Source organism: Linepithema humile, chromosome 1 (genome assembly GCF_040581485.1).
Source record: "Linepithema humile isolate Giens D197 chromosome 1, Lhum_UNIL_v1.0, whole genome shotgun sequence".
Classification (NCBI taxonomy): domain Eukaryota; kingdom Metazoa; phylum Arthropoda; class Insecta; order Hymenoptera; family Formicidae; genus Linepithema; species Linepithema humile.
Window position 1 is genome coordinate 20,686,652 of NC_090128.1, and position 19,382 is coordinate 20,706,033.

The following is a 19,382-nucleotide window of genomic DNA, read 5'->3' on the forward strand; positions in this document are numbered from 1 at the left end:
CCAGTACTGGCAGTAAATTTCGGAACGCAGCCATTATTTTATTCTCGATTTCACATATAACTTTTTTTTTAATTCAAAATATATTTTTATTGCTTAACTTATTGCATAAGCTCTGATTTTTTAATACTATATTTAATCTTTTCTTTTTCAAACATTTCAAGATATCGAATTATCAGACACAACTTTGAGACATAATGTATCTAATCTAGATACGATGAAGACACTCCGAATTATCTAAAACGCAAGAGGTCATCAGTTTCGCATGTAACGACAACAACATTTTATTCGATTTACATAATTCCAACAAGCTAAATTTTCAATATACTATATTTAATGAAAAGTATTCCTTTTTGGGCATAAAGCTCAAGTAAATAAATACTTACATTAGTTACCGCGCACTACTGTCAATAAAAATCAAGTCAAATATCTCGTTTTTGAAAATTGAATTAACGGACAGATTAACGTCACATGAAAGATATACCGCGCCTTCATGTTGTTGATGACACCGGAATTCATTGAGGCTATGTTGATTCCAATCCAGCGATCGCTGTTAATCATGAGCACTTGTGGCAAGTAATACATTCTGACAATCACCTATAGCTTTAACCGGCACTCCCGACAAAAATTCGTACACATTATATACTTTTCACGAATAAATCGCGAAGTATTAAAAAAGCTCTGCATTCCGAATTAAAGCGGTAGAAACTGTTACGGCAGCCAGAGAGCGCACAAGTAGCATCGATATATCGACATCTCGATATATCGATATCACAATATTCAACGCTCTGAATATTTTATGTTTATAAAAGTTATATAAAGACTTTCACACGTGACTCTAACTAAAAATCTTAAAATAATTCTCAAAATCATCGATTAAATAATCGATGCAACACTATAAAATCATAATTCTTTTTTTAAAATTATTAATATTTTTTATATATTAATACTTTCAAATATTTTACAGTAATAATCGTGACAATAAGAAAAAATTTCTGCCGAAAAAATGTTTAAAAAAATGTAGTCCATTTTACATAAAAATCAACCAGATATAAAAATTAAAAATAAAACACTTCTTACACTTATAAATTTACAATTTGGCAACAAAAAAATGTTCAAAATATAAATAAAAATAATAGTTATTTACTGCAAATAAGAATGCGAGTTTGTGGGTGGGAATCAAGTAAGAAAACGCAGGATGTAAAAAACTGTAATTATTATTAATCCGTAATAATATGATTATTGACAATGACGCGACTATGTGCACATTAAAACACCTTATAATATATATCCGTATCTTACAAGACCAGCTTTCTTACACTATATACAGTAACTAAATATCATATTAATCATTTTTATTATAATAAAACTATCTATATTTATATTTATTTATATATATATATATATTTCATATTTATATATTTATATATATATATATTTATATTTATATATATATAATATTAAATTTATCATTATTTTTTGTTATTAGAGCTATCGTTATCTCAATATATATATATGCATGTAAGAAACGATTAAAAATTAACCAAATATTTATTCTTTAATATCTGTACAATATAGGCTCTTAAAACTCTGCTTATCACTGAAAAAATGTACAATGTAATGTATGTATGTAAGGTATGAAGGTATATCTGGAAAAATCCTTTCTCGTTCGCGAAATGTTTAACGAATTCTGCGCGCGTTATCGGCTCGTTGAGTGAGCACGACACGTGTCGAAGAACCGCAGAGAAAAGATACGTTTCCGCGATCGATGAGAATTTTACAGCGGCAGCGAACGCGCAAAGATCGCCGACACGCTAAACAATACTTTGTTTGATTTGATTTTTGCGCTGGATAACAAAAACATAAAGAGTTATGACAATAAAGTGGGACGAAACGGTATCGCTAAACTCTCTCACGCTTTCTCGCTCTCACACATATACAATACATTTTCTCGCATTTATACTCTCTCTCCTTATTCCTTTCATGAAATGCAAGATCGCAGCAAAATTTTACCTTGTTTTTAACGCATGCATTCTTGTGTGTATATACTACGTACATGGAAGATATTTAACATCTGATTACAAGGATCTCCATTGGCCCATCCTCAAATCGACAGATTTTGTTTGATATAACATTTGTTGTCTGTGTAACATTTGAATATATAATCAGAAATTGAGAAAATCACTCAAAGTGACGATCGTCCTAAAAGACAATTTAGCTGTAAAATTTTTGTTAAAAAAAATGCAATTTTTTTTCTGTATCATACTTTTCTTTATTTCTATCTTTGGGAAAGCTCTAAAAGTTCGTCGATCGATAATAAGCCATGCTGTGTTACTTTGCTTGTAAAGATGATCAATGATTTTCGTTGGAAGAGCCATTGAAAGTTCTTCAGTACAATCTTGCATTTCTGTTATTCTTTTATTTCTCCACTTTTTTTAATGTGCTCGTCCAAAAAAGTAACTTAAAACCATTTGGAAGATAAGATCCGTACGATAACACAGCCGTTATATAAGCTTCCAATTACAGATTTCTGTGTCTTATACGAGTATGTACAGCTTCTTCTTATCCTGCGCGTTGCGTTACAATTGTGGAATGAAAAAAGAATAATTTTTTAAATATACAAATTTTCCTTTGCACACAAATATAAATAAATATACGATTTATTCGTGAATTTTGTTCGTTATCTCATTTTTACTATACCTTTCATCGCCAATTTTGATTTTAATTGTCTGAACATCTTCAATTTTATTCGATTTTAGTTATAAAAACATTTTCTTCGTCATTACTACAGTCAATATTAGTACTCAATTCTCCAGAATTTTTCACTCCACAATCGACGATGTGCAAGGACCGGGACGAAGGACCTTCTCACGGACGTCGTAACAATTGCACGTTTCGTACGGATCAGCACAATCGATAAAATCTCCCATCGTCGCAGAACTGGACTGATGAAAACTTAAACAATCTCAATCACACATATTGCCCGACAATCTCGCTTATCACGCATTTTACAAAACATGCATCTCGATTGCACGCGATCGATGGAAGATTTAGACGCAGCTAAATTTCCTCGATCAGATGTCACATGCCCTGATTGCTTATTAGTTTCAACCCCTTTTCTCAATATCTTTACGTACCAGCAACTTGAGATATGATAACATAAAAATATAGAAAACATTTCAAAGGTGTTAAAAAAATTAGAACGTCTTTCATATGTACAATTCTTTTCATGTAAAATATAATTTTGTAAAATGTAACTCGATATGTTATATTATAGCTCTTTAGATTTTCTAATTAAATGATAATTTAGATAATGTTAGATAATTTACTCAAATAATTATAATATTTTGTATCTTTAATCAACATATAGAGCAAAAATAATTTGGTTCTTTATGAAAAAATTTTTTTTTATTTTTGAACACGTCTTACTTCTTTCTCAAATATTTGCAATATAATAATAAATATAATATATAATAATATAATAATTTTTTATAATGTATTATAAAATTAGTAACATTATCTAAAGTTGCTGATACTAAAAAAGTGGCGATGGATAGAAAAAAGGATTAAGCACAGGCTTGGTGCAACCCAGTTTTCTCTTTCAAATAATGAGGGGGATGATAATGAGGTGCGTCGCCCCTCAGCCTCGCACAAGAAAAACAAAAAAGAACGAAATATCTTTATCTTATATCTTTACCTTGTGTGTTGTCAAATGTGCACGTGACGCGTGTCAATTCGGTCACATACCGGTACAAAAGATGGCACGCCGCTTCATCAACCATGAGTATTTTATACGCATAACTCTCGTTACCTACGTGGCGAGATTAAAACGACTTCTTAATACAAAAAAAAAAAAAAAAAGAAGATATATGTAGATATATATGTAATAATAGTAATAGTAGCGTGCGCTTGTAAATAGTATTTGCTGATAATAATAAACAGAAGGAGGGAAAAAGAGAGAGGGAGAAGAACTGAAAAATCGTCTAAAACCCATTCTTGGGTAACTTACGAAGGAGAATACGTGGTGAATAAATAGCGTCTTATATTGATCGTCATAAATAACTACACGCAGCAGAGCTACAACGTGAAAAGGGATAAAATAGATAATCGTGACGATTAAACGCGCTGGGTACTATAAAAAACTATGTAACAAATCACGCTAGAAACGCGCACTTAATATTTTAGGTATAAAAAAATATAATAAAAAATATCTTCGAACTTCGTGTTTAAATTTACGATAGTATGTGCAAAACTGCACGACGTGAAGCGAAAACAAAAAGAGGAAGAAAGAAAAAACAAAAGATATAAACGTGATTTTTAAGAGCAACGATATATCATAGTACTCTGCAGGTTTCAATTGTCAAACATGAAAAGGTGCGTGTTGGTGTTTCTGTTTCTTTTTTTTTCTTTTCCTTCTTTTCTTTTCGAGCGTGAACCACGCGAAGAGATATGCTCGTATGTCAAAGAATCGTTTTGAAAATAAAAAAAAAAAGAATGCATATATCCCCTTTTTCATTTTACGTCTCGCACCTGGCTGGTACGATCTTCTTGTCACGATATAAATCGATAAGCCGCCGTAATGTTGTATACCCTATAATGTTGTGATTTATTAAAATTCATTATAACTAGCATTTAAAAATCACGACCTAGGCGGTGATTTGAGAAATATGCTTTTTGTACAAGGTAATTTTACGACGCAAGCGGTGTCTCGCTAAGGTGTCAATCGTTGCGTTCGAACACGGGTCTCCTTCTCATCAGGACATCATGAGCTAATACGTTGCACTGCTTTGGAGCTTCTGTGCTCGTTAAGCAACATAATGCGAAGTCGCATCGACGAGCATGAGAAAAATCTTTGAGCGTCACACGTCGATTGATACTCGATAGGAAATCTGTCTGGGCAAGAAACTGTTTCTACAATAAGAAATTGATATAAATATCGCAAGAACATCATCCCTCTATGTTTAAATTGTTATTAAAAAAACAGATAAGTCGAAAAATTACAAGTTTCCAAATTTCCTATGTTAAAAATTTGCAATTTTATCATAGAAATATTACTATTCACTTTTCTGACATATACTTAAAATATGATAAATGGTATGCAAAAAATTTAATGATAAATGATACATAATAAAATTTAATAATAAATGTATTATTTATCTATTAAATTTTTTTTCAAATAAACTTATAAAATTCTTTCTATTCTAATTTTCAAACTACAACCTTTTTGCATCAAATTCATCTCTCAGCTCTCCGACACAAAAGACTTGCAACAAAAAAATTGGAATAAAAATATTTTATAAAATTCAAAAAAATATATTGAATAATATGTAATAAAATAAAAAAAAAATATTATAAAAAAATTTATAATATTTGAAATTTTTCTGTCGGAAAGAAAAATTGAGGGACGATACTCTTGTAAATGATGGAAATTTCAAAAACACATTGCGTTTACTCTGAGAACTTATTCACAAAAAACACATGTGACGTATAAAAATAAAAACATTTTTACAATTTCTACACTTCTTTCTTGTGAAATACAACACTTAAAATTTGTATTGGTTTGAAGGATTTATGCTAAAAATTCCAATATCAAGAACTTTAAATGTCTCGATGTAAAAAATAAAAAAATTTTTGAATCTACTACTATGTTCGATCTGATATTATTTTTAAGCTTCTTATTAAAAAATTAAATTTTTGCTCAAAGAAAAATTAAAATTTTTAACTTCCAAAGTTTGAGATCTCATAAATAGTTCTTAATTTCGAGCTATGCTTTTTGCGATAGAGATTGAAAATGATGCATAACAAATAGAACCAAATAATGAACAAAGTAATAGATTGAAATTATGTTAAGTTATCAGAGTTGATCAACTAGCTTCTCAGGATCTTTGGGAGAGAACTTATGACGTCTGCGAAAAGAGAAAAGAAATGATTAATATCACGCTGTTATGTTTGCTCTATCCGAGATTGAGTGGTAAAACAATTTGCATTATGAAAAAAAGTGGCTACATAATGAATTTTCGACTGCACAACAAGAAAACGCGTAACGAGAAGACACCTTAACAAGAACCGCAGATACACCCGAAAAAATGCACGTGTTTTTTAGCATTTACGGTAAATTTTGGGCACTTTGTGAAATTTCACTTCACCCTCAGATCATTTACAATAATCAATAATTTATGTTACACTCTTACAACGTTTCTAATGAGTCACTGTCTCAACATTGAACAATATACACCTGTACGTGTGTCTGTGTGCTTGTGTGTAGACGAACGTATTTTACATATACATACGTGATAGGCATCGTCCGAATCATATATGCATACGTAATACACACGCGTACATAGAATCGTCTAAGAAAAAAAAAAGAAGACACTAAATTACTGTATTATACAATTATCATTAATTATCACCTAACTTGGCATCCTTGCGGGAGCGGTGCGGGCGGACACCCCGACGAGCTGTGATTCGCGGACTGAGGCAGCAATGGAATATCGTCCTCTTTGGAAGATTGCTTCTCCGTGCTCGGCGGCCGCTCCTCTTGCTCGGGCCTCGCGTCGCTGGCGGTGGCGACGACGTTGGCGTCAACGACCGGTAAGCGTTCCGTCGCCGTCGCCGTCGTCGTCGTCTCTTGTTGCTCGGCGCTGCCGATCGGCAACGACGCTACCGAGTTCACCATCGTCGTCGTCGTCGTCGCACTACCACTACCACCATCGTCCACACTCGCGCTACTCGCTACCACTGGATCCTTTAGTTCGTAGCCCTCCTGGCAGCGCGTCAGTTTTAACCGGATCGGCGTGACCTTCGCCGAGCGGACGTTCCTCAGGGCGGTGGCGCCGGCGTTCGGATCCGTCGGCTGCTTCTCGTCGACGCCGCCTTGCATCGAGTAGACCCCGGCCTCCTCCTTGGCGGGCTCGGGCGGCGGTGGACCTACTCGGCTGTCCTTGTTGTCCGACGACGCCTGTTGCTGATTGTCATCCTCGTCCCCGGTGGCGACGACGACCGCCGCCGGCGCGTCGCACGGCGCGTCGCTCGTCGTCGAGGAGTTGGCGCCCGGCTTACCCAGTCGAATAATCAGTTTCGGAGGCGCGGCGCCGCCCTCCAGAATCTGCACTCGCGCCTCCTTCTTACTCGACTGCCGCTTCTTCCGCTTGCCGTTCTTGTCGCGCTTGCTCTTCGTCTTCTCGTCGTTCTCGAAGCCCGCCATGATCATCTTGCGGAACTTCATGCTCTCGCGACGGAGCTCCTCCATGCTGGGTGTGCTCGGGATGCTGCTCAGCCGTTTCTTCGGCGGTCTTATTCTGCTGCGATCGTCTTGCGCGTTGCCCATCTCCTGGCCGCCGATTATACTATTGCCGATCTTGATTTTCAGCTTCGGCGGTCCGGTGCTGTTCGCCACCGTGGTGGCGGTCGGTCTCGTTTGCCTACCTCTTCGACGATCACTGACTGCTCCCACCATAAGACCGCGTTTCCTGTCGGAACTTTCCTCTTCACCGGCTATAACATCGAGGAATCCGCCGCTGCCGCCGCCGCTATTGCCGCGTTCCTTCCGCCGTTTCTTCTCCATGTTCGCGTCCACGACCGCCTTGTAGTCTTCGCGGGTTGGTATACTCGTCATCGACGCCACGGCCTTGGGAATGGTGATGACCGTGCGACTCGGATTGATGGGCGGGATGATAATAGGCGCGGAAGCAACGTTGCCGCACGTAGGATCTTTTGTGTTCTGCGAGCAATACTGATGCAACAATTCCTTCTTACGCATGCGACGGAGATTCGACGTGCCTGTGGCAACGGACGCGTTGGTGGCGGTCGGTGTAATGATCACCGGCGCTTGCTGTGCTAACGGTGGCACCGACGAAGCCGGCACATAGTTCGCGTCCAAGAACGGGCCTTTGATTTTAACTTTCAGCTGATTCCTCGAGTCGGTTAGAGAAACTTTGTTCGTGTCGAAGCTGGGTGCGGACGACGGGTCCATCGCTGACGGGTTGCCGAAGTCCGGTTTCGAGCACGGCTCCTCAAAACCGCCGCTCGCGAGCTGCTGCTGCTTACCGGCGACCTTCTTCAGCACACAGCAGTTGCCGTGCAGCAGATTGTTCTCCAGATCGTTGTCCAAATCGTCCATGTCCGGCAAGTTCGGGTCGGCGGACACGCCCGTGAAGGTGCCCAGCAAATGATTGCCGTAGGATTGACCGTGGACCGACGAACTCGGCTGATCCACCGTCGAGTTGTACGTTCGCATATCCACGGGACCCGGCAGCAGCGGCATCACCGTGTTGTCGGTGAACGCCTGATGGCCAGCGCTCGTCTCGGACTTGGCCAGGGCGGCCTGGTGATCGTGATGCGCCGCCGGCGACGAGAGCTTCTTATCGTCGGCGTATTTCTTCGTGGCGTGCAGCGTGGGACTAGATAGGTGAGATTGGATGCCGCCGTCATTCGCCATGCCGCCGAGTGGCTCGCTGCGATTCTTCTCGTTCACGTCGGTGGATTTCTTGCGCTCGCGCATCGTTCGCAGATCTGCGATGTTGGTCTCGTTCGTTGAGTCCTCATCCGAATCAAAATCGTACACAGTGCCGACCAGCTTGTTTTGAATCGAGTCGTCATTGTGCAGCGCGTTCGACAGCATCGCGATCGATGCGTTCTGACTATTCCTGCCGCGTCCTCGTCCTCGACCGCGACCGCGACTTCTGTAACTGGAGTGCTGGTGGGAACTCTTGGCGTTTCTTCCACGGCCACGAGCACTCGGCGCGGTCTTGGTGGTCTCCTGGCGAGGTGATTTTCCCGGCGACTTGCCCTGCAGCGATGTCACCCTGGCGGATGTTCTCGTCGGCTTGGATGGTGATTTTTTGCCGGACGGCGCGCTCTTGTTGTCAACGCTAAGTACCTCCGCCACGTTGTCCACGACTGTCTCGCTGCTGACTTGCGTCTCCGCGACGGTATTTAGGAAGGACGGCGTTACGGCGGGCAAGTTAACCTGCTGCGGAAGCAAAGACGCTGCGTGCGCCGGTGCTGACGGCGGCTCTGAGGCCGGCGGTTGCGTCGGTGTCGATTGTTGCGACTGTGACTGCTGCTGCTGCTGCTGCTGTTGCTGCTGCTGTTGCTGCTGCTGTTGTTGCTGCGGCGGCGCAACCGGTGCCGGCGGTGCGGGCGCCGGCGGCGGCGTGGTCACCTTCGTCGGCGATACCATGGCTGCGGTGAGCGCCATGTTGTGCGACGACGAGGTGAACGCGGCGGTGCACGGCGACGCCTGCATATTGAGCGAGTCCTCGAGCGGCTTCGGCACATGCGGCAGCAGCGGCTGCGGCGCCGGAAATGCGGCGCCGAAGGTCGACGGGAACGGTGACGGATAAGGCAGCGGTGCGGTGCACGACTGCGGCGGGAACAGCGACACCGCTCCGGCGTAAGTGGTTTCTGAATATGGGTGATAAGGCGTCGCGTCCATCGTGCACGGCGGATAAGGAATCGGAGCCACGTTTTTGTAAGGTGGGATAGCTGCGTGTTCTTCCGCAGAAGATGCGGACGTAATAGACGACGATGTGGATCGGCGCGACGGTAAGACCTGACTTTCGGCCCATCGTGTATCCGGCCGGCCGTTCAGCTCGTTGTAAGGTGAGCCGCTCTGCGTGTAATCTTGCCTGATATCCGACGAGACGTCCTCCTTGTCGAGGGCGCGGTCCATCTCGCTGCCCTGGTCGTCCTCCGAGTTCGGCAGGCCGATCAGGTGGCGATTCACCATTTCCATGGGCGTGATCTCGTCGACTATCGGCGCGGGTATTCCAGTGCCGGCCGCGGTTGCTGCCACCTGCTGATCCATCATCGCCAGCGATTGCACGCGCGACGGATCCTGCGCCGTGGCGTGTTGCGCCTCCAAGTGCTGCTGCACGCGTTCCATCGGATGCGTCTGCTGCAATTGCTGCAAATACTGGTCCTGTATATTCATGTTGAGTTGCAAATGCGCGACCAGAGCTGCGTCGGGATTCGCTGCGGGGTCTGGTATCACGGCGCCAATGTCGTTCGGGAACTGATGCGCGGCCGCGGCCGCTGCGGCATAACGGTGATTCTGGTTGTCGATCAGCGTATTCAGGTGTTGCACGTCGTTTGGATTGAAGTTCTCCATGCTCGGCGGCACCCATCTCTCGTCCGCCTCGGCTCTGTCGAGCTTCGCGCGCTCCACCACCGTCACTTTGGCCGTCTCGCGCTCCTCGTTCCCGTATACGTAATGTTGTTCGCTGTTGCTCGAATAGCAGGACTTTCTCTTGTCCTCCATGTGATTCTTGCAGGTGAGATCCTCGGATAACTGTACGGGTTCGGGACGGCTGTTGTTCTTCATTTCAACCGGCTGCACCACCGGCTGTTGTTGCTGTTGCTCCAACACATCCACCTTCTCTTGGAGCAACGGTTGCTGCTCCGCTGGTTTCTCAGTCGGATGAAGAGGCTGCTCTTCTTTCTTCGGAATCTCTTCTTCCGCCGGAACAGATTCCAACTCGAACTGACTAGAATTCGATTTCTTCGATAGCTCCATGCGCAGCTTCTCCACCAAATGCAGCGTTTCGCGCGCGCTGTCCTCCTTCGAGTCCTCTTTGAACCAGAGCTCGTTGTTGAAAGAGAACGAGAGCGGCGCCGTGCCTCGCTCTTCGTCGCGCGGTATGCTAAAGCCGTCGTCGTTCACCATGTCGTCGGTCAGTATGTCCTGATCGAAGTCGAACAGCTCCGACACGCTAGGATCTTTGCTGCCGTGCTGCGGCGAGAAGATGCAACGATTGACGGATTTTCTCCTCTTCTGCTGACATTCTTTCTCGAGCGCCGAGACATCGATAAGCGCGGCCGTAACTTTATCGGATACCGACTTGGAAACGTTGTCGCTAGGTTGTTTGGCGACGTTCTCTTGAATCTCAATCTCAGCCTGCGTCTCGCTCTCGTGTTTCTGTTCCGCCTTCTTCCTTCTATCCGCCGGCTTTTCCTTTGTAATCTCGACGACATCCTTTTTCGAGTCTTCCTTTTCCAGCTTCGCGCTGTCCAACACCGCGACTTCGTCGCTCATGTGATTTTTCACGTCTTCGCTCTTGATAGTCTCCTTCGCGACGGACTTTTCCGCTGTCGCGATCTTGTTCTTGCTCTCCTCGTTGAAGGCGGATCTCTCCATCTTGATCTCTTGAGCGGCAGTTCTGTTTCTCGACAGTTTGTCGAGATGCTCGCGCTTCTCGAGAAGCTTGTCCAGCCCTCTCGAAGATTTCTTCGCGCTGTCCCGTTCCGCCCGTCGCTGCTTCATCTCCTCTTCCAACGTGTTAATCGCATTCTTATTACTCGTCTTCTTTACTCTCTTGTCGTCCATCTTGGGAGTGTTCTCAGTCGCTTTCGGGGATTCCGCGGGTTCCGGAATATTCTTACCGCTAGTCGTGTCGTGTTTGCTGTCTTTCTCAGCTTCCTTGTTCGCCTTCTCCGTTAGTTTCTTCTCCATTTTCTTGATCGATGTCGTTTCCTTGTTACCCTTCTCGTCCTTCGCGGTAACCTCACTGATTGATTTTCGTTTGCGAGTTTCCGACCTCGCTCTGGATGCTGCCGCTCCGCCGCCGTCCTCCTTGCCTCTGGAAGTAGACTGTTGCTGTGTCTGCTTAACAGGTTGACCGGATTTCTTGGTAGACTTGGCCCCAGAAACACCTCGTAGCCCATCATTATCTCGAGACCCACCGAGCACACTTTGGTCAGACTGCTGTGATTGCAGGGATGCCGACTTCTTGGATAGGTCTCTCTGTTCGGTCTTCTTGCCGGCTGACTGCTGTTGCTGTTGGGGCTGTTGTGGTTGTTGCTGTGGCTCCTTGGATATTGCGGTTCTACCTGATTCTTCTCTCTCAGTAGGCGGCGGCTGAAACTCGGGTCCATGCCGCCCGTCGGAAGTTTTAAGCTTCTTATCGGGCAGCTTTTTGAGTTTCCGCCCCGCGAGAGTCTTCTTCTCAGAATCGATCGTCTCGTTCGCAACTCTGTTCACCGTCTGCCGTTTAGTCGCGGCTCTGTTCTTCACCTGATTGCCGGTGTCGCTTTCGGAGGACGTGTTGCTCGTAGTACTCGGGGTGATGGTCGAGGAGGAAGTCGGCTCCTTCACGGCGCTTGACATCTTCTGCGTCGGGCTCTTAGCCACGTCGGAATCGCTGCTGCTCTCCGAGGAGCTGCTACTGCTGCTGCTGCTGCTGCTGTCGCTATTACTCATCAACGGCGACGATGCGCTCTTACCGCTTTCGAGCACCTGTTTCTTTCCCCGTCGCTCCCTCGACGATTCCTCCTTCCTCGCCGGCAGTTCTTCCTTCTTCGGTGAATCCTCTTTCTTAATCTCCTTTTTCTTACCGCTGTCCGGCAACTCCTTCTTCACTTTCACGTCCGTGGTTTCTAGATCCGATGGAGCGGCCTTTGTACCCATGCCGCTCTTGATGTGTTCCGCAGCTTTCTTCGCGGCCTGCCGTTGCGGCACGTAAGCGAGAATCTCCGCGCCATCGCCAAAGTCCTTATCAAAGTCGTAAACGTCGTTATTCTTGACGTCCTTGGGCCCTTTGCTGTCACGCTGTTTCTTACTCGACTTCTCCTTAGTCGGTTTCAGAGGTTCCCCGGGCGACTTCACAAACTCCACGGGCTCGTTTGCAGTGTTCTCTTTCTTACCTTGCGTCCGTTGCATGATCTCCGACGCCTTCTTCGCCGCCTGTCGCTGCGGAACTATTAAAGCGGATGGTATGTACTCCTTCTTCTTACCGCTCTTCACGTTTTCTTTGTTCTTCGTTGACTCGTCCTGATAATCCTGCCTCGTGGCATCCTTACACGTAAAGTTCTTCTGAGTGTTCTTCGATATGTCCGCCGCGGAGAATTCTTTCACCGCGGCTTTCGTGATAAGTATAGCAGAGTGGGAATGATGCTCCTGCGACTCTGAATCGGTATCCGAGTATATGGCAGATCCTACAGATGGTCCGAGGCGAGAACTGGCGTTCGTGCTCAATGGCAGCAATTCGTCGCTTTCGCTACCTGTACTGCCGATCTCCAAACGTCTCAGATTGCGCGATCCGCTGTTCACGGTATCAAACTTGTCGCTCTCGCTGCTATCGTGCAGTTTGGTTCGACTTGACCTATCCGACGCGCTGGCTTTCTTCGATTTCCGCCTAGCGGGAGTCTTGCTCTTCGACATCGTGTTTCCGTCGTCTTCCGTGCTCGATTCTATACTGCCGACCTTCAAACTCTTAGACTTGTTTGTGAATTTGCCGGCCGCCTTGTTCACCGGTTTTGTCGCATCCGTTTCGCTGCTACTCGACGATAGATCATCACTACCGTACAAGCTCTTCCGCCTGACAGAACCGTTGAAGTAGAGCTTCTTACTGGACGCGCCATTGAAGTCCGGCTGTACTTTCTTCTCGTCGCTCGACGCTGGTGTAGGCGACTCGATGCCCGCGATTCGAGCGAGTATTGTTTCGAAATCAAGTGTGTGATCCTCGGCATCGGGATGAGAATACAAACGATCGTATATTGAAGGCCCATGATTGGCCTCGATGACGGCGGCAGTCACCGTCGGCGGTAGTGATGGACCTGATATCACCATTGCCTGCTTGTGAAAGGTCTGCTCGCGCAGTCTCAGGAAACTGCGGCAGAGTTTCTCGCGGCGGCCCACCATGTAGCATAAATTTCGAACACGCTCCAAGTCCTGGCGCAATTGAACAAAAGTACGCATTTTTTCGACGTCCGCCGCTTGACCCTGAGCGCGCGCACCTGCGCTCGATAATTCGCCGCAACGAGGTGCTAACAGTGGTTTGTTATGACCGGCCTAAAATATAACACAAGTTACACACAAATCACATCGGATACAATATTTTTGAATCCGCAAATTTATATATCATCGATGACTTACTCTTCTCTTCAATTTCCAATAGTTATAAATATAAACGATACTGTCGGGATCTATATCCAATTGCTGGGAAGCAATGTCCTTTATGTTTACATGTTTATCAAATTCCGCTTCGATTTCCTGCAACCTAATAAGGAAACAACATATATCACACTCATTTTTCGTGATTTTAAAAGAGATTATCTCTTCGCAAAATTTTTTTGTAAATCATAAGATATATAGTTTTTTTAATATAAAAGTGAACGTTTCTATTATAAAAATATCTATTTTTATATAGCTTAAATATAAAATTTTTTTATATGTTTTATAAATATACGTTAAATCTTTAATATTATAGTCAATATACCTTCAACAGTAATTTTTTATAGTTTTATATCGCACAGTAAATATACTACAATATTGTGCCACATCAACTCTTTAAAGAATGATGGTTCAAATATAATTTTCAATGTTCTTTGAATATTTTATTTAAATAAGCATGTGATTTTTTTAGACACTCTAATATTAGTGTGTTTAAAAATTGTAGTCGCATGCTTATTTAACATAAAATATTCCAAATAATTTATATATGAACCATTCAGTTCCGAAAACAATTAACTGTGCCACATACTTAGCTGCGCGTGCTTGATTTTTTTCTTCAGAAGTCATGTCTTTCCGTTTACGCCGTCTGGATTCACCATCCTCGGAGTCCGATGCTCCTTTTCCACCACCGCTTCCTACGCTACCTCCAACACCGACTTTATCTTTTGTGTTTGTTCTACTGTGCTTTTGACAATACGACTAGAAACATGAAATTATCTGGTTGACTTGCTGCTCTCTCAATTATATGTGATAATTTCGATAAATTTGAATCATGTAAAAAATATATACCCTCAATTTCACGCCGTCGTCTGCCATTTCGTCCTCGATAATTGCCTTCATTTCAAGCCCATATTTAAAAGCACATGTAACGTGATACGCAGTTTTACATGTTTTTATACTGCACTGAATGCAAGCACCCACACGTTCACGGCATAAAACGCAAATTAGGGCCCATCGGCTTTGCTGTAATTCATTATTATACTCGATTAAATGATATTCAAGACAATCATAATAAAGAATAATTCCAAATAAATTTAAAGTATTTAAAATACACATAATGTTGAATACAATTCATAAATTTCTTGTAAGTAAAGATCTGAATTTAAATATTGATCAAATAACACAATTGTAACACTATTATTTACCGGAATACTGGAAATTTTTGTAATTGGCTCCATTCTCTCTACACAACCAATGCTAACTTCGGGAATCCAAAGTGCACACGAGACATGAGCCCACTTCTGACCGCTCCGTGTGCACTTCATTGCACCACCCTTATTAGGGCATAATACACAGTCGGGTCTTTGACTTAACGAACAAGTTCTACATAACCAAGAGCCGTCGGGTATCGAAGTAATGCCGTAACAAGCTTGATGTACACATATATTGCAACAATCACAAAATACCATCTCGTTACCCTCCTCAGAATCCGGCTGTTATAAAAAATTTTTATGTTATAAAATTCAATTCAAATTAAAGTGTATACTAATGTCATATGTGCATAAGCAATGCACAACAGATTATTTATTAATCCTAATAATATGTAAATGAAAACATTACTCACCGATCTGCATACATCACAAATAACATTTTCATCGTACTCAATCCCGAGGCCCTCCTCATTCTTCACGATTGTTTGTATCCTCTCCCAACATCGCACCTCCAACTCTTCCATGACACGTTCCAACTGTGATTCCGTAACCGGCAGCTGTCCAGCCTGGATAATTTTCACACAAAATGACATTAATTAGTTTATACATATTTAAATATGCATAGTACACAGAATGTTATATGTAAATATTTATGTCATCGATAAGAATTTTAATATCAAATTATTACATTATTAAAAATAATATAAAAAGATTATGAAAATGAGAAATAATTGTGATTGTGTTTTTGTCAATTCATTATTTTTCTCTTTTTAGTAGCAAAACCACTCAAGTCTATTAAATATTTTTAATAGACACATTAAAATTTTCACTTTTCACAATAAAATGCAATAAAAAATACAAATAATCATTTAACACATTAAGAAACTCTACTTTTAACTTAAAAATATATTATTTTTAAATTATTTAAACAGAGTATTTATATGAATTTTTACGCACAAATAAAAAATTTATTTTTTAAAAAGATTAATTTTAAAGAAATTATATTGATATTTCTGATTTGATTCATATTCAAAAATAAGCAGTGAATAAGTTGTTATACCTGTGCTCGTTCGCCATTGAATATGTCCAACCAGGCAATGTCGGTATCATCAAGGTCGTAAGCACAGGCTTTCTCTGCTCTTGACGGAGTAGTACTTAAATGATGATCTTCCGTGTTAAAATAATCATCGCGAGATATTCTTACAAACTTTTTAGGCCTGAAAAATGCAAGACAAATGCGTTACAAACATTGCGTTGCACTTCAGTGATTTCAGCGATCAATATTTCAAATACACAACATAAAACAATACGCATTTATGCACTCACAATTTGAAATCAGTTTGCATCTTCAAAGGAGACGTCTGCGTAACAGTAACCATCGGTTCAGGAAGAGAATCTGGATTAACGGGTACTTGAACACCTCTTTCCCACTCCTGTTTCCACTGATCAGTTATAACCCAATATTCGTTTGGACTTAATGGTTCACTGTCCGGCAATTTCATAGCGCTGATCAGGTCTTTACGAAATAACTCCGCTGGAGCCTCCGCAGACGACCGATTGTATATGCTGGGGATCTTGATATCACTGACGGGTCGGGCGGTCCAGGATACCCCCCCTTGGCTGGATGACGCCATCGTTTCTTCCTCTTCTGAGGGCCCCAGGGTCGCTGCCAATGCCGATGAACCAGCGGCAGCTGGGCCCAATCTACATTTGCGCCTCTTAACAGCGCCCGGACAAGACGCCAGATCATTGTCGTTTCTATGCCTCTTGCCTCGTTGTGCCATTCTACTATGCCAAATAAGCTAGTGATACGTGGCACATGCAGGTGAGCTGTGTGCACCCTGAAAGAATTGCATACTTCTTTAGCATTCCTTTCCTCTGCAAATTATGTTTTAAAAAACATTACGAACAAAAATGAACTTACTACATAGTTATCCATATATTTATTATCTGGAAAGCAGATTTTCTTCAGAGCTGAAACATGAAATAAGAGCTTGTTGCATAATTTCAAAGTATTTTACATATTAATAAAGAAATTATACGACAATGTAAATAATTTGATTTGTACGTCAGATAGCAAAATATTTAAATAAGATAATTCTTCAAAATTTTTTTTTTTAATTATGTTGATAGTTTTGAAATATTAAATCAGTCCATCTCATAATATCTAAAATAAGATACAACTTAATTTTATATATAATTTAGCTTTACACTGTTTTTGTTTCATGTATTTATTACACTGTTTTTGTTTCATGTATTTATGCTTTATGTCACATGAAGAATTTACTTTCATCTCATGTAAACAATTCAAGTAAATTTAAAACAAAATACTGTTCATTAGCTTTGCTGAAAAATTATCTTTTATATTTTCACTATAAATCATGATTATTAACATTTCAGAAATTTCTAACCATTATATTTTGATTCGTGACACTCCATAGGCTATAATATCAATGCAACAGAACTAATATCACAAATAGAAAGAAAAAAGGACTAATATTTCAAATAGAAAGAAAAAACTACATACAAGAGTGCTAAAGTAATTAAATAACAAAAGAAATATACATTATTTAAGAGAAAAGTTAAAAAGTTACATAAATTTATAAATGTGCAATAGCCTAGAGAAAAAAAATAATTATAGTTTCTTCAAGATTAGCTCGAAAAGTAAATATAAATGTGACTTATATATGTTGCATTTACCCTTAAATATTGAAAGTTTACTACACAGTTTACTACAAAACAGCAATCGCTGGAGAGGGGGCGGGGTGGGGAGAGGAAACATTCACACTACGCGATTTCTGCATAAAAGGTTAAGGTCAATAACATTTTGGCAATGCAAAAGAGTAGAAAATGGAATAGAAATTGCACACAGCCAGCACACTGAACGGGAACATCGGCCCGACACCCGGTACACGAAGACATTTTCCAATGTACGCGACACTGCGTAGCACATCGTCACCGTTAATTGAGATGCAAGCACGCGAGTGACAGCCGTTCGCGCGCGGCAACATATCGACGCACGTTGTGCGTTCCCGCGGTGGCTGGCTGCGCGCGATCCTCCGCACGCCGTTCCTCTCCGCGAGAAAAGGAAGATAAAGAGGTTATAAAAAACGCAGCTCCGCGGCCGTACGCGCGTGTCGCCGCGATCCTGGTAGCCGCGGGGCGAAGGCCCGTGGACTCGCGCGGCGTTCCGTGGTACGGATGCGTTGCTGCACGGCGACGCGGCACGGTAGCCCAGACGACAATCGCGACGGTCTCGCCGCCGTCCGCGAGCGATTCATGTAAACATTGATGCGGAGAGAATGCGGGGCGGCCGTGATAGCGCACTCACGGATCGCCGCCTCAACGCGCGACAGCGGGGCCACAACATCACACTCACTGCGCGTGTCGATGGTCGTGGGCGGCGTTAAATCTCATTGTATACACGGGGTAGACCACAGGTCGGCACAGTGATGCAATTGCGTACGGCTACGAGAATGCTCACGGCTCCATTACGCTGCTGCTGGTGCTGGTGCTCCTGCTGCTGGCCGACAACATTGACAATACAGATGGCAGCAGCGTCGTCTCCACCACAAGTCTCCCCCGCACACACACACACACTCGGGAATACCATTAAATACCTTATTATTGATCTATTAGCCGGATATATTTCCGCGCGCGAGGCGGCACGTGATCGCGAGCGGGCGTGAAACCGGCCGCGGGGCCGCCGGCGGTCGCCGTGCGTGCTCCCGAGCCGCCGCGAACACGCCGACGGGCTGTCGCCTGTAAGTGCGTAACGGCCTCGTCCTCTCTCTCTCTGTCACGGCAGCCTAACCAACATGTCCTCATTAGCGATTCCAGGCGGGCGGCGCAAGCCAGTCCGTTACTCACTCCGCCGGCGGTTCGCGCGCTAACCCGCGACGGGGCTACTTTCGACGGCCGGCCGCGATACGGCGAACGCTCGTGCTTGATCGCGGTACGCACCAAATCAATAATATATTTACATAAAAGTGAATACTGGCGTTTGGCGCCATCATGCCTGAAAAAATAACTGTGGAAGTACGATGTCACGTGACCGACCCAGCGAGATCTCGCGATGTCGCACAGTCATGAATTACGCAACGATGTGAGATTGGAAGCTGGCCGATGCACGCTCCCATCCGGTCTATAGCCACACGTTGCAAGAATACAAAGAAACGCGTTGCATTTATTATTTCGCCCGATAATCACTGTCCAATAAGAAAAGTTATTCTGCAAGAACGGAAGTGTTAGCTAAAGTCCCTTGAAAATATGCTTTCTCATTG

The 19,382-nt window shown here is 43.0% G+C and overlaps 1 protein-coding gene across 2 annotated transcripts; it reads right to left on the bottom strand.

Annotated features, from left to right (window-relative positions):
- Positions 1-1,198: 1,198 nt before the first annotated feature.
- LOC105670017 (PHD finger protein rhinoceros) lies at positions 1,199-19,182 on the bottom strand. Of its 2 annotated transcripts, none has more exons than XM_012363298.2 (11): positions 18,479-19,182; positions 17,024-17,073; positions 16,426-16,940; positions 16,160-16,316; positions 15,513-15,665; positions 15,094-15,381; positions 14,738-14,911; positions 14,478-14,647; positions 13,871-13,994; positions 6,408-13,786; positions 1,199-3,808 (listed from the first exon to the last, which is right to left on the bottom strand). In XM_012363298.2, exons 3-11 carry the CDS (start codon positions 16,881-16,883, stop codon positions 3,805-3,807), a joined length of 8,907 nt encoding a protein of 2,968 aa, XP_012218721.1. In that variant the 5' UTR covers positions 16,884-16,940; positions 17,024-17,073; positions 18,479-19,182; the 3' UTR covers positions 1,199-3,804. The 2 variants fall into 2 exon arrangements, with proteins under 2 accessions (XP_012218721.1, XP_067203591.1); XM_067347490.1 differs by having other exon boundaries at positions 1,199-5,903.
- Positions 19,183-19,382: the final 200 nt, after the last annotated feature.